The sequence below is a fragment of the Bombus vosnesenskii genome, unplaced genomic scaffold (assembly GCF_011952255.1).
Source record: "Bombus vosnesenskii isolate JDL3184/JDL3185 unplaced genomic scaffold, Bvos_JDL3184-5_v1.1 scf7180000013298, whole genome shotgun sequence".
Classification (NCBI taxonomy): Eukaryota; Metazoa; Arthropoda; class Insecta; order Hymenoptera; family Apidae; genus Bombus; species Bombus vosnesenskii.
In genome coordinates, this window is record NW_022882948.1 from 1,739,588 (window position 1) to 1,752,810 (window position 13,223).

The 13,223-nt window shown below is 37.4% G+C and overlaps 1 protein-coding gene across 6 annotated transcripts in view; it reads right to left on the reverse strand.

Annotated features, from left to right (window-relative positions):
- LOC117233646 (fasciclin-2) overlaps positions 1-13,223 on the reverse strand; it is a 171,146-nt gene that overhangs the window by 16,473 nt on the left and 141,450 nt on the right. For 5 of the 6 annotated variants that reach the window (XM_033494135.1, XM_033494140.1, XM_033494138.1 and 2 more), the window contains 4 exons: positions 9,496-9,662; positions 8,592-8,857; positions 6,845-7,904; positions 5,800-6,252 (listed from right to left, as the gene is read on the reverse strand). In XM_033494135.1, coding sequence (XP_033350026.1) covers positions 5,800-6,252; positions 6,845-7,904; positions 8,592-8,857; positions 9,496-9,662 — 1,946 coding nt within the window. Of the gene's footprint in view, positions 1-3,945; positions 4,632-5,799; positions 6,253-6,844; positions 7,905-8,591; positions 8,858-9,495; positions 9,663-13,223 lie in introns of those variants that run through there. The other variant, XM_033494141.1, reaches the window with a different exon arrangement.

Consider the following 13,223-nt stretch of genomic DNA (forward strand, 5'->3'; position numbering starts at 1 on the left):
ATTTCCTTTTCGTTGCATTTACTTTGCGATTTATGGAAATCTTTCAGATGTATGTTTTAAATCTTATTTGTATAATGATTTGAGTAAGATTCGTAAGAAGTTTGTGCATCGATAATTTGAAAGATGTTGCTACGCAAAGTTTATTTAATCCTGCTCGATTATGTGCAACGATAGTAACTGCAGAGAAAATATAAACCGAGTTTCCTTACATGTATTTTCTAATATTTGTAGTTTCTTGATTTATTGCCAGCTTGTAGTAAAAAGTTAACGATATATGTCATCTTTTTTAGACAAAATAAAACTGAAATATAAAACTACGTATGTTAACATTAACAACGTGTCTTTTTTTATCATTAACATGGTTAATTCGTTAAAACTACTCCGATGGAACTTTGGATGGATGAAACTACTCTTGGAACCGCGCTACCAAGTGCATTTCCGCACGTGGATCGGTAACGAACCAATTTGTCTTCTCTCCCCTTACAGATTTTAATTATTGCGCTCAAAGTTATAAATCATTCGCTTCGTGTATTCCTAATAACTATTCCCATACGAAAAAAGAGGTTATTCTGTATAAAAATGTTGTTGAATAGCAATAATTACTGCGTAGTTTGAGTGCGTAGTTTGATCGACCACATCCGATGGAACACATTATCGTACAATGAATAAGAAACCATTGATATTTACAAAATCGTGCACCAGAAACTCGTTGCGTTTACGCTATGATCGATATACATATTGTACATGTATGTATGTATGTATGTAGCTGAAAGCTGTTATCAACAATGTTACTAAACAACTGTCGCTGTTGGAACGTCCAGCCAGTTTCGTTCTTACAATTCTTCTTACACCTAAGCACACTCAAATGTGTTAACATACAATCGCTGATCACGTGGAATCCCTCGAGTACTTACAAAGGTACGTGGTGTGTTCGATGGAATGAGAGTGTCGCCAACGAAAAAGACAGGCGAACGGCGCTAAATTAAATGAAACGAACGATACCAAAAAAAGAAATAATAAACGTAATAATAGAAGAATCAACAAAACTAAAGAGGCATTTAAAAAAAGGGAATAAAATACAATAAAATATATATATATATATGAAACAATAGAAGCGCATGCCATGCGATCGTAATCTAACATCTAACAATAAGAAAACCCAAGGCAAGAGCGAACATTTAAGAGATCGAGGTTGCGACGACCCTGTCGCATTCGTTGAACGATGACTCGCGATCGATACTCGTGGACTCGTGGACAAGGGGCCATTTGTATTTCAAACGCGACAGAGTATTCAGTGTACCGTGTACCTCGAGACTCGATGCTCGATATTCGATTTATTTGCCTCTTATGAAGCACCTTTCCTTCTCTTTGCTTCTTTTTTTTTTCGTCCTCGTTTTTTTTGCTTCTCACTCCAACGAAAAGAAAAAAAAAAGAAAAGATACGTACAAATCAGCGTGGATGATCGTGGCGACGTTCGTAATCGATAATCGTGACGGTGGTTGTGACGATAATACTAATGGTAATGACGATACACACGATATACAAAATAAGTGCGGTCAAGTAAACTAATTGACGACGATATTGACAATATATAGCGACGATGGTAATAATAACAATAATAATGATAATAATAATTATAGTAAACCGTAGCAATAGCGTACGTCGTGAATAATATAATAATAATAATAATAGTAATAAAATAATAATAGTAAATAACGCTAATAGCAATGGTAGAATTAATAATAATAATAATAATAATAGTAGTAGTAATCGATAATCATAACACACATCATGCGCACTAAACACGTATGGTCCAAGAGCTAATCAAGCAGGACTAAGTCCGATCACTTGGTAAAAAAGTTAATGAAAATTTCCCAAGAGAGAAACAATGAATAACAATTAAAAATAAAAAGAAAAAAAAATGTATTAACCATACACAAGAGGAGAGAAAAAATCGTATATGCAATCGGCTGAAAAATGAACCCAGTTAAGAAAACTAATTTTTAGGCGCAATCTAAAGGTATAAATGGTTAAGAAAAAAGGTGCTTTCTCCCGTTTCGTGCGGATGTTCTATCATTTGGGTATCAGTTTATCGTTTATAGACATATTTAGCTTTTTATTCTGTTTTTTTTTATAACTCGCGAATGGTTCGTGTACTCGGTCACGATCATATTTATCGACGATTATATCGCGTCGTCGTGTTCACATGTCCTATGTGAGTTCTTTTAAGGAGTTGAGGGGTTCAGTTCAGCGTAAAAACACGCGAAGCGTGGTTTAAGTAAGTCTAAGTATTTGCAAGTGTATCTTTTTCTTTGGCTCTAAACGTGTAAAAACTCCTCGGATGTCCCTCCTCGAGAAAATTGGTAAAAAAATCCCACAAACAGAAAAAGAGAAAAGTAGTTAGCCACAGGCAGGTCAGGCTATATGCAAACAGCGCTAGTTCAGCTCGGACGAAAACGGATTTTTCGCGGACGATTTATCCCGGTGTTTTTTTCTTTTTTCTTTTTTGTTTTGATTTTTCTTTTCCTCAACGGACGTGTTGCGTCTGTAGAGAAATGGTAACGAGTTGCGTTCGTGTTTCTACGTGTACACCACGAAGAAATTGCTTCACCCCTGTAACTCTACTCGTTGTTCCTTTCCTTTGTCACGTTGAATCGTTCGTCGCAAATCGAACCGCGAGAATCGCGAAAAATTCCATTCCAAAAATATTTGTACTCTACTAAGTGGTGAGAAACAAGAAAATACCCTTGGCAGACCCGATATTAAATACAATTTTAGCTAGTTTTTCGAATAACGTTTCTTATTCCTTTCGAAATATTGAGCAAATTGTATTAGATTGCTGCATAATTTCTGTCCGCCTCTTCGTTCACACATGTAAGTAGACTATCAGTGTTACAATAAACACGTATAACATTGCTATATAAGTTGATATGATATAAATAGTGCTTTTAGAGTTTACAGAACAAACGAATAAGATGTTTTCATCGATCTTTTAATCAGGCATTTAAAAGGGTTTTTTTTTATAATGACTAGACTGTGAATATTTATGCAAATTTATATTTATATGAAAATAATTAAAAGTGTATGATTCGCTTATTAAATATAATTATGACTATTATACTTCAGGTGTTTTATGTAGTTTTGCGTTTTATGTGCATTTTATGCCACATTTTCACCAACGGATTCTCACTTCTTTTTTTCCAGCAGAGAATAGTTTGGACGGAAGGAATTAAATAATTTCCAGGCCATAAGATATATAACGAGTCCTTTCTTAAATGACAGATTCCAAGATTTTTATAAAAGAGGCATAACGCATATAAACATGTCGTGTAAATTTGTAGAAAATTGACTCTCACGAGCCAGAATTTACGAAGCAACCTAATACATATATATTCGTTCTTATTCCCTTTCGACGATCGAGAAGTCGAAAATTCAATTGTACGAACACTCCTACACAATGTGATGAACATTTTTGTCTTCAATGTAGTACCTTGCGCGTTTTAACACTAAGCATTTGGCAATTTAAGGCAATACGTGTCTCAGCCCCTTAATTTAACGTTATGTTAAAATGGATTCACGATGCACACAACGATGCATCTAATGCATCGATGATCGTGATATTATCCTTTGAATAAATTGATTTTCGAGCTGGACACACAACGCTATTATGCAATTTACTCTGAATAATTCGCGAATATTCACAATTTATAATATTCCACCCGAATGCTGTCCCGATCCGATCACCAATCTACATTATACTAAACCTTCAATCACTTGCGAATCCTCGAAACAATAAAATTTTGCCTGGAAATAATACTAAAACACGAAACCGTACATTCGCTAAAAAAAAACGACGCGTGCATACGAACAAGTATACCGTTAAGACGCGCTACTAATTTACAATGGATTACGATCATTTTCATTTCTCGTTTCCTCCACTCTTTATCAACACAGCGAACATCATCGAATCCCACTTATTCGCTAACGTTTCTACGTTGGAATGTTGTGCACCGGTCTAACAATAAGAGACTCCCTTTACAATAATCGTTAATCGTGTGTGTGTGTGTGTGTGTGTGTGTGTGTATGCGTATGTGTGTGTAGTTCGTGTTTGGTTTGTGTGATAGTTGCGATACATGTTTGCGAACTTCACGCGCGTTCGACAAATGAAACACACGGCAGAAACACGTTTATAGAGTAAAAAGTGAAAACTTGACGAACACGGAACGTATTACACGAGAATTTCTTTTCTCCATTGTGTTTTGTGTCTCTGGTTGTACTCTCTCTCTCTCTCTCGCTCTCTCTCTCCCTCTCTCTCTCTCTCTCTGTGGTATTATATAGCAACATTCGTACGTTCGTATTCGCATACCACTTTTTTAAAACGTGTACACTATAAATTGGAAAGATTAGAGCGTGAACAGCGACCGTTCATGACGTTGATCTCTTTTAATATTTTCTGCATTTTTATTTTATGTTTGTTTCGTTTACTTTTTCTTTCTTCTTTTTTTTTTTTTGTTTCTTTTAGATAGCTAGAAATAGAATCGTTATTGCTGTGGCAATGGCGGTCACGGTGAGCTTGCGAGTATCTCCAGCGGAAGTAACTATATTGTAGTCCACATTGGGGCCCGTAGGTTCTGAATGATAAAAAGTGACTTGTAGAAGGATCGTTTTTTTTCGTTGTGTCTTGATTATGTTTTTTTTTTTTTTTTTAAAGGAAGGGAAGAATATCTAATATGCCTAAGGTGCCCATATATCGAATGGCTACCGGACAGTTCATCTAAAGTCGCTTTTCTACAAGGGTCAAGGGGACTGAGGACACTTCGTTCATGTTCAACCAATTAAAAAGGATACGTTTACGTATAAAAAATATTTCTCTAATTACAAATATTATTATAAAAAAAAAAGAAAAAGGAACGCAACGACGATGTATCGAAATACCTCAATGACCCTTTTCCCTCCTCCTTGAGTGAATAAAATAAAAACAGAGGCGAAGTGATTTGTAAACGGTCTCTCTCGTCGGGTTGAAAGTAAAAAAATGAAAAAAAAAGGACGACATATCAATCGGTGCAATAGCCTCGTGCACATATATATATAATGTAATAATTTTAAAGAGAAATTACGACTTGATGTATATAAAAAGGGCGCTAATGAAATACCGATGTAAATATATATTTGAAGATGAAGAAAATGGCGAATGAAACGAACACGTTTCGAGGACACAGCGGCTCGCCAAAGTATTCCAATACTTACCATAAAATATAAAACGTTAAAAAGATTTTATTAACGTTATAATAAGGCACGATGATAGTCGTGATTATATTGATATCAAATTTGAAAATAATCTGAAAATTGCAAACATATGTGACATATATAGTAGAACATTTGTAGAGTACAAAATTAATGGATAATTGATTATTTGACTTGTCGTTTCTACAAAACGTGATACATCTATCATTCCACTAAGTATCGGTATAATTATAAAGAAATAATGATATACTAGACGATTTTTTAAAATTTACCTTAGAATTGACCATTATTTAAATCATCAAGCCTCAACGAATGAACGAATTAAATTTCTGGAAAATAAAATATTAATCGCGTTCTTGTACAATAAAATCAAACAGTAGATGAAAAGTAACGTTGATCGGTTTAGCCTCTGAAAGGTTAAACATTCATTCACGGAAAGTTCTGACAAGTATTCGAATACTTTGGCGAGCTACTGTATGGTTAAAAACGGTGTAAGAAAAAAGGTGTAAAGAGAAGATAGAAAAAAGAAAGGAGAGTTAAAAGATAGAAACTTACCTCTGGCGGTCTTAAACTTCCCAGAGCCTGGCTTACTGAAACCCATTATGTTGTGCGCCTTCAGCTCCACTTTGTAGAACGTGTCGGAGTATAAGTTCTTGATCCAGTGTTTCAGCCTTCCTTGTGTCTTGATGTCTTCTGTTCGACAGGTATTCTCCAACACCTCCCACTCGCCAGAAACGCGTTTTATTTGACAGTATTTGATCTGGTACATGTCAATCGGCTCGCCGTTATCGGCTGGCGCCAACCAAGTTAGCTCGTATTGATTGTTGAACCTGGACACATCGTACTCTGCGCTAGGCATCATTATCTTTGGTTCGTTCGGGAACGTCCTTCCGGGCGTAATTTCGCGATGGTACGCTCCCCAGTTACCAAGGCCGACCACGTTTCTAGCTGCGAATCGGAACTCGTACGAAGTCTGTGGTTTCAGATCTTCCAGGACGTAGGATGAATCTGCAAACAATGAAAGGGATAACTAGTTTAGAGAGAGTTAGCTAACAATAAGTGCAAGAGCTGTCATCGTGGAAATGTTTTTGGCAGTGTATTTGATATATGATTAGGAAGATTATTAGGTGATAAGAGGAAATTTAAATAACAAATATAAAAAGGATAATTAGTTTAGATGGAGGCTTTTTGTATAATGATTTAAGTATATAAAAGTTGCAATTGTGGAAATATCTTTGACTTGATAAATAAATAAGAAAAGGAATAATTAGTCCACGGATTGATACCGTGACATTGATCTTTCATAGTGTACATATCTATGAAATTGGAGAATTATTCACTAGATAAATAAAAGGAAGGTATACATAATTAGTTTGGATGGAATTCACGTAGGAATTGTCGCGGTCAAAGTGTGTTTAACAGTACATTTAATAGGTGAACGATTACTCCATGAATGGCAAGAGAAAAGCTATAATGAATAAAGAAAGGGATGAAGAATTCAAACAGATGGATAAGGATCAATCATGGTTAATAAATAATCATAACTATCCATTAGATGGTAGAAAGAAATTTTGGTAGCTCCAAAATCAACTCTACTCACTAGTAGACCACGTTTTGTTTTTCGCCATCATCCAGGTCTGCCCATCCTCCTTATACTGCACGGTAATCGTCTTCGCAGGGAGTTCAGGATTGCTGCTAGGTAGCACGAGATCGAATTTAATCGTAGTGGCGGTAATTTCAGACATTTTCGCCTGCAACACTTCCGCCGGCTTCGTGGCCTCTCTCAATTCGATATTGCGTTCCCGCGTGCCATGCTTGTTAGACGCGATGCACTTGTAAGTGGTGTAATACCGCTTGTCCAGCGGGACAATCATCAGGGTAGACAGAGGACCGTTACCCAGCTGCTTGATCATGTTGTCATTGTCGATTTTCTGATCACCGTACATGGTCCAGCGAATGGTAGCGTTCGGTATGCTCTCGGCGATGCAACTGATGTTCACAGGTCTCTGCTCCCACGACCAAAAGCTTGTATTCTGCATGGAAGCGAACGATGGCGGAAATTCGACAGTTAAATGACCGTTTCTACGCGCTTCGCCTCCTGCGTTCTCGGCGATACATTCATAGAGTCCATCGTTTGATCTGAGCGATTTATTGATCGTTAATGTACCGATCGTTTCGCCGTTTGTGTCATCGGCACTGTTCGTCAGCATGATTCTATCGTCGTCTGGTTGCGTCCCTTTCACGTACGGTTTCTCATCGGTCAGCTTCCTAAAGGTGACTTGGGGTGGAGGTTTGCCAAAGGCCTTGCAGACAAGATTCGCCTCGTTATCCTGTACCACGGTACTGTTCAAGAACTCCATGATCTTTGGCTTCACGATCACGTTCACCCTGATATTCGTGTTCGCTTCACCGGCTAAATTTATCGCCGTGCATTGATACTCCCCTGCATCTTCGCGATTCACGTTCGTGATGGTTAATATTCCCGTATCAGAGTCCACCCCAAAGCGATTGGCGTTCGAAAGATTCTGGTGCGTGAGCGATTTCACCCAAGTGAATTTTGGCGGCGGTTTGCCATGAGCTTTGCATCGTATGCTTGCGTCTTCCCCTTCGATCACATCCACCGGGGCGGGGAACTCCTCCACCGTCGGCCGTATGTGGACCTGTTAAATGAAATGCAAACCTGTTCCGTGATAGCTGTGGCGGCATTATGGCTGGGATTGGGAATAATTGGCGCAGCCACTCCGACCGAATCTTCCAAGGGGGATGGAACTATGTGCAACGCGGTGAGTATACAAACTAGAGGGGAATGGATGGACGAAATTCTGTCTGATATTTGACTTTACCTGGAACGTGTAGTAGCTTTTGTTTGCCGTATTATTTACTTATCATAATTGGGCGGCACCTTAGCTTGCTCTTTAGAGGTGCTCGATATCGAGCGTGGGCTTTTGATATGGCTTTTTCTTTAAATTTGAGCTTGTCACGTGATTCTGTTGTGTTCTCGACGTTCATGCATATGATACGTGTAAACGAGGATTTTTGATTTTTTATTTAGTTTGTACGGCATTGTCGGAAAGGTATCAAATTAATCTCTAATTACAACACAGTAGACCCTTATATAACGCGATGCTGTGTGTAGCGTAATATCGTTAAAAAATTGTCATTTGCTCTCGTATAACTCGATTTGGAAAATACCAGTGTAAACGAAATGCTTTTAAAAGAAATGATATCATAGAAACATTTGTAAATAAAATATTCTTATCGCGCTATAGGAGGTCTTATTTAATTTCAAAATATAATTTGCATAAATATCAGCAGTCCAGGAATAAAACTGATAAATGTATACCCACCTCGACGCGAATAGGTCGTTCCCTCAGCTCTCCAGTGGTCAATACGTAAGCACGGCAAGTGTAGATACCGTCGTCGGATTCTTGAACGTTCTTGATCTTCAGAGCATACGTGTCTATAATGTAGTGGTCGTTCGTCTTAATTAATTCGCCGTTGTACAGCCAGTCGACCGAGGGTGAAGGCCTTGCCCGCACTTTACACTGAATAGCGTAGTCTTCTCCCAGAATAGGATATTGATTGGGCGGTGCATTGTCCCAAGTGATCGCAACTACGAAACAGTAATTATTCTTTGATACTTTTGTGTACACTGCTTCTTTATTTATCGAGACTAAAGCTTGGAAATTTCGTTCTACAGAATTTTTTTAAACGTTTACACAGACCTCTGGCGAACATTTTTCGTTTGTCTGTAAACAGATCCCAGGAAATGTTATACAAAGGATTGTTTGCATTTGTGAAATATGTAAATTGTTGTACTACTTTTTGCGAGGGAAACTTGTGAAACAACACGGATAAAGAAAAATAAAGTTTGCAAACGAGATTTTTGTCTGGATTTGATTTTTACATCTGACAACCTCTGGGATTTTTATAGCTGGAACGTTTGTAGAATTCGAGAAATTGGATCGAGAAAAATTTCAATGTTTCCCACACTACGAGTTAAGCGAAAATTTAATTAAAGTCAAATGGAAACTTTTAACGTTCCAAATTCCAAGTCTGCAAGCTTAAATATTTGAGATATAAAAATACAACTTTTAATTCGGTTCTGTTGAAACTTCCTTTGAGTGGATTTATTTAATGCCTTTTCTCGAAACGCCATGAAATGTTTCAAACGAGGAAATTAAAATGGCAAGAACTTGAATTTGAAATTTTTCCCTCTAAGATTGAACTTTCTTTAAATCTTTTGCTCACCTATGGTATCGATCGTCACAGACTTCTCCAGCTGAATCGAATTCGCGTAAGTGGCCTTGCACGTGTATTTCCCAGCCTGTTGTTCTTGCAGAGAGTTGAAGAACAAAGACAAACTATTGTCCTGGAGCAATTCCGTGTACATCGGTGGCTGCGAATGACCCGGGGTGCTATACGGGATAATTAAAAATCACTATTATTACATCAACTTTTTATACGTTACACAACCATTCTAGTGACGATAATATTCTATAACGATAATGGCGATGACGATGAGTGATATGTTCAGGTGGAATGTTGCAGAGTGAATAGAAGAATTGGCTCAGTGTTTCACGAGTAAATTCAGAGATCGATATTCTATTAATTACGACGTACATTTCACACGTGCTTTTTTAACATTGTTATTTTTTTCCATAAAATAGTTATGTTTTATTATTTAAACATTAAAAGGTTAACACTACTTATTATTAGAAAGAGTCACTATGAGAGCGAAGGAAGAATAAATATTAACCATTTAACGCTCAAGTTATATATATTATAACAAATTGCGATATAAGACAAAAGGGTTGATTCTTCGTGTAAAAATAGTTGAAACACGTCGAATAATTCTTTTAGAAAAGGTGGATACTTTTGTTTTTGAATTTTGTTTATTACTTGTTACTTTATCAATCTATACAAACGAATTCATTTTTTAACTAATTTCATTGCTAATCTCACTTATTTTAACTTATCAATCTTTTAGCTAGTTTAAGAATAAAAGCTCTTTCCACCTAATCTTCGCTTTATCGTTAAGAAATTATAAAATCTATAAAGCAACATTTTAAATGCAAGATTCGAGCGTTAAGTGGTTAAAACAAAGGAAAGAAACGAAACTCTCAATGTAACACTTTGTACCGCCGAATATCTCCCGAATCAGATCGTCCGAAATATCCGAGACGCATCGTGCAGCTCATAAATCGTTGGCAAAACATCTAATCCGTATTCTAACGCGAAACACCGAGCCGATATCGGTGAAATATCGTTACGAGGCGGGGCTGTACACGCGGTGAGAGCAGAGTGCCGCGTCGAATTCGGATCGATGGGCTGGTTTCGAAGGATCAGCCGGTTCGCAAATCGATCGACCTTAATTCGACGTAAGAGCCAGATCGAACCAAGACCTCTCTCAGAGACGGAAGATTGGTTCTACCTGGATCCTAAACTGGTGAACGCGGACAGCTAGCAATTTCGTCGTCTTTCGTGTTGTGCATGACCTGGGAAACTGGTACAAACGAGACGCATTCACATGGATTCACACAATTTAACAACACTGCATGACAGAGTACTGGCTCAAAGATAAGGTTCTGGTAAGGGAGAGACGTTGAATCGTGTCGTAATGAATAGCTCCGATACGAATTCGAATGGTTAGCTCGCTACAGATACACGCTTTAATGAATCCTTTCGATTAGGAAATGCGAGTTTCAGAGATTGGTGATCTCACAGCGAGAGGAACGTACAGATACAAATAACGATGATGTTGATCCCCGGTTCGACCGGTTGTTAGGTTCACGTGTGATAGAGGGTTATGGTACTAGCTGGGTCTACGTTGAAGTTGGTCGTTATTTCGTTTCTTTGTTGTTCGAATCGTTTATGTTAGTTGATTAATAGTCAGTCATTTATTAGGTAGGGTACATTTTATATTTTAAACAAATACATATTTTCATTACATTACATTACAAAGACATATTTTCTATCAAATTAAGGTTCCACGAAAGAGTACGTCTTGTATGTGGAATATCGAATATGATTGATATTTCTAAAACATCATTTCGAACAATAGGACCACGTTGGTAATAAAAATAATAAAAATTGTATTTAAAGATTTTTGGGATAAATTTAAAGGCTTGTAACAATATCTAGTTTCTTTCACAAAATGGTTCTTGCTAACAGCATTTAATAAATACTGAAAATAATAAGACTAGTCTCATCGTGCAATATAAATTCTAAATTACGATTTATCAGTAGCATAAAAGATAGTTGGTTTACTTTGGACATAGCCAATTCTATATGAGCTATACTGTTTGCAAATTTTCTGTCAGTACAATATATATTTCTCCACTAAACAAACATTCGTTAAGCCTTCACCCACGTAACAATCCAACATCACCTTCGACCGCAAGTAGTAACAGCCTGTAACAAGCAGCCACGTATCCCGATTACTCAACTTCAACCTTTTCTCAACCCCTATTTCTACGAACATCCATGAGATCACCTTAAGCGGAGTTCACCAAAAAGAGAACATTTCACGGACGATTACGGTACACTGAGAAGTGGCACGTGGAATCGGGAAACTGAGAGAGAAAATAAACGAAAGACAGGAAATGGGTGAAAACAGAGAAGAATGTGTACGTATGTATAGTGCTGCTTCTAAGTTAGTGGCTACAGTGTTTATTACTGTAAATTAAGAATTTATGAAAAATTTGAAGGTATAAAAATGCACATATAACATACGAAATATATAAAATAACCAAAGTACATATAACTTCTCATTACACGAACCTTTGCTCGAGTTCCGTTTCTTTAATTGCATTCGCGAAAAATAAGAATTCGTATCAACATCAACGATCTACGATAAAATACAATATAAAGCTATCTTAAATATTTCCATAATGTTCGTATAATTCTTCCGTCATCTTTCTACAATTTCCTGACTAAATCGCTAATTGCGTGAAAAAAGAGCAAGTGTCCAGGAACTTTCGAGCTGCGGTGTATTACGCGACGATGCAGGGGAGATAGCAGCGTTAGCCGAACGATAATGCAATAATACCCTTTCTTCTTGCCTAATCGGCGAACACGGGCAGTAAGTACGATTAATGAAACGGTTCTCGAGCGGGTACACGCGTCCCGCGCTGAATTTATCGGCCATTACTCGCCGCGACGAGCGGACATAATTATGCAAATCGCTCGGGGTCCGCGTAATCGAGCAAACACGCGATCCGACGAATCAGTTACCGAGGTTAACGCTCGTTGGATTGTTTGATCGCGGGGTTCAATATTTGCAAGACGCACGCCGCGATACATTATTTAGCCATGGAAGGATAGATCCTCGACGTTCGTCAGTAAACGCGCAGGATCGCACGGAAGACGCGATTACACGCGATCAACGAATGGGTACACAAATGTATAATACACGATGAATGGTTTCGTTGATCCAGTGCTGTGCGAGCTGAGTACCAGGCAAGTGTACTTTTCCAAGCCCCTGTGATATTATTACGTACTACTGTTATTACACGTTTCAAATTAATTGGATGCCCAAGGCCACTTTCCCTTTCTATCTCGTGGATAATATTAGATTGTTCGAAAAGTGTCTTTCTTTTACAGACACGTCTTTTACGACGACGCACCTTTGTACAAACATGAAACCTAATCTGTCGAACGTTGTGAAAATGGATCATACGCAATTCGATAAAATAATATAAAACGAAAAACGTTGTGCATATACTATTTCCTTACAAAACGAAAGAAACTTCTCGGACGACCTAATATATAGCGAGGGCTAGTGGAAGAAGAAAGAACATAATATGTATATCGTAGCTTATAAAATAATCGGAATTTTGGGATTTTTATTATAAGAATTGTGGCATTGCGAGTTAAATTTTATGATTTTTACGGTAATTATAAAAAACTGAGGTGTATATCAAAAATGAATACTTTTCATTTTTTAGAATTTAATGTACTACTATCTGTAGTCACAG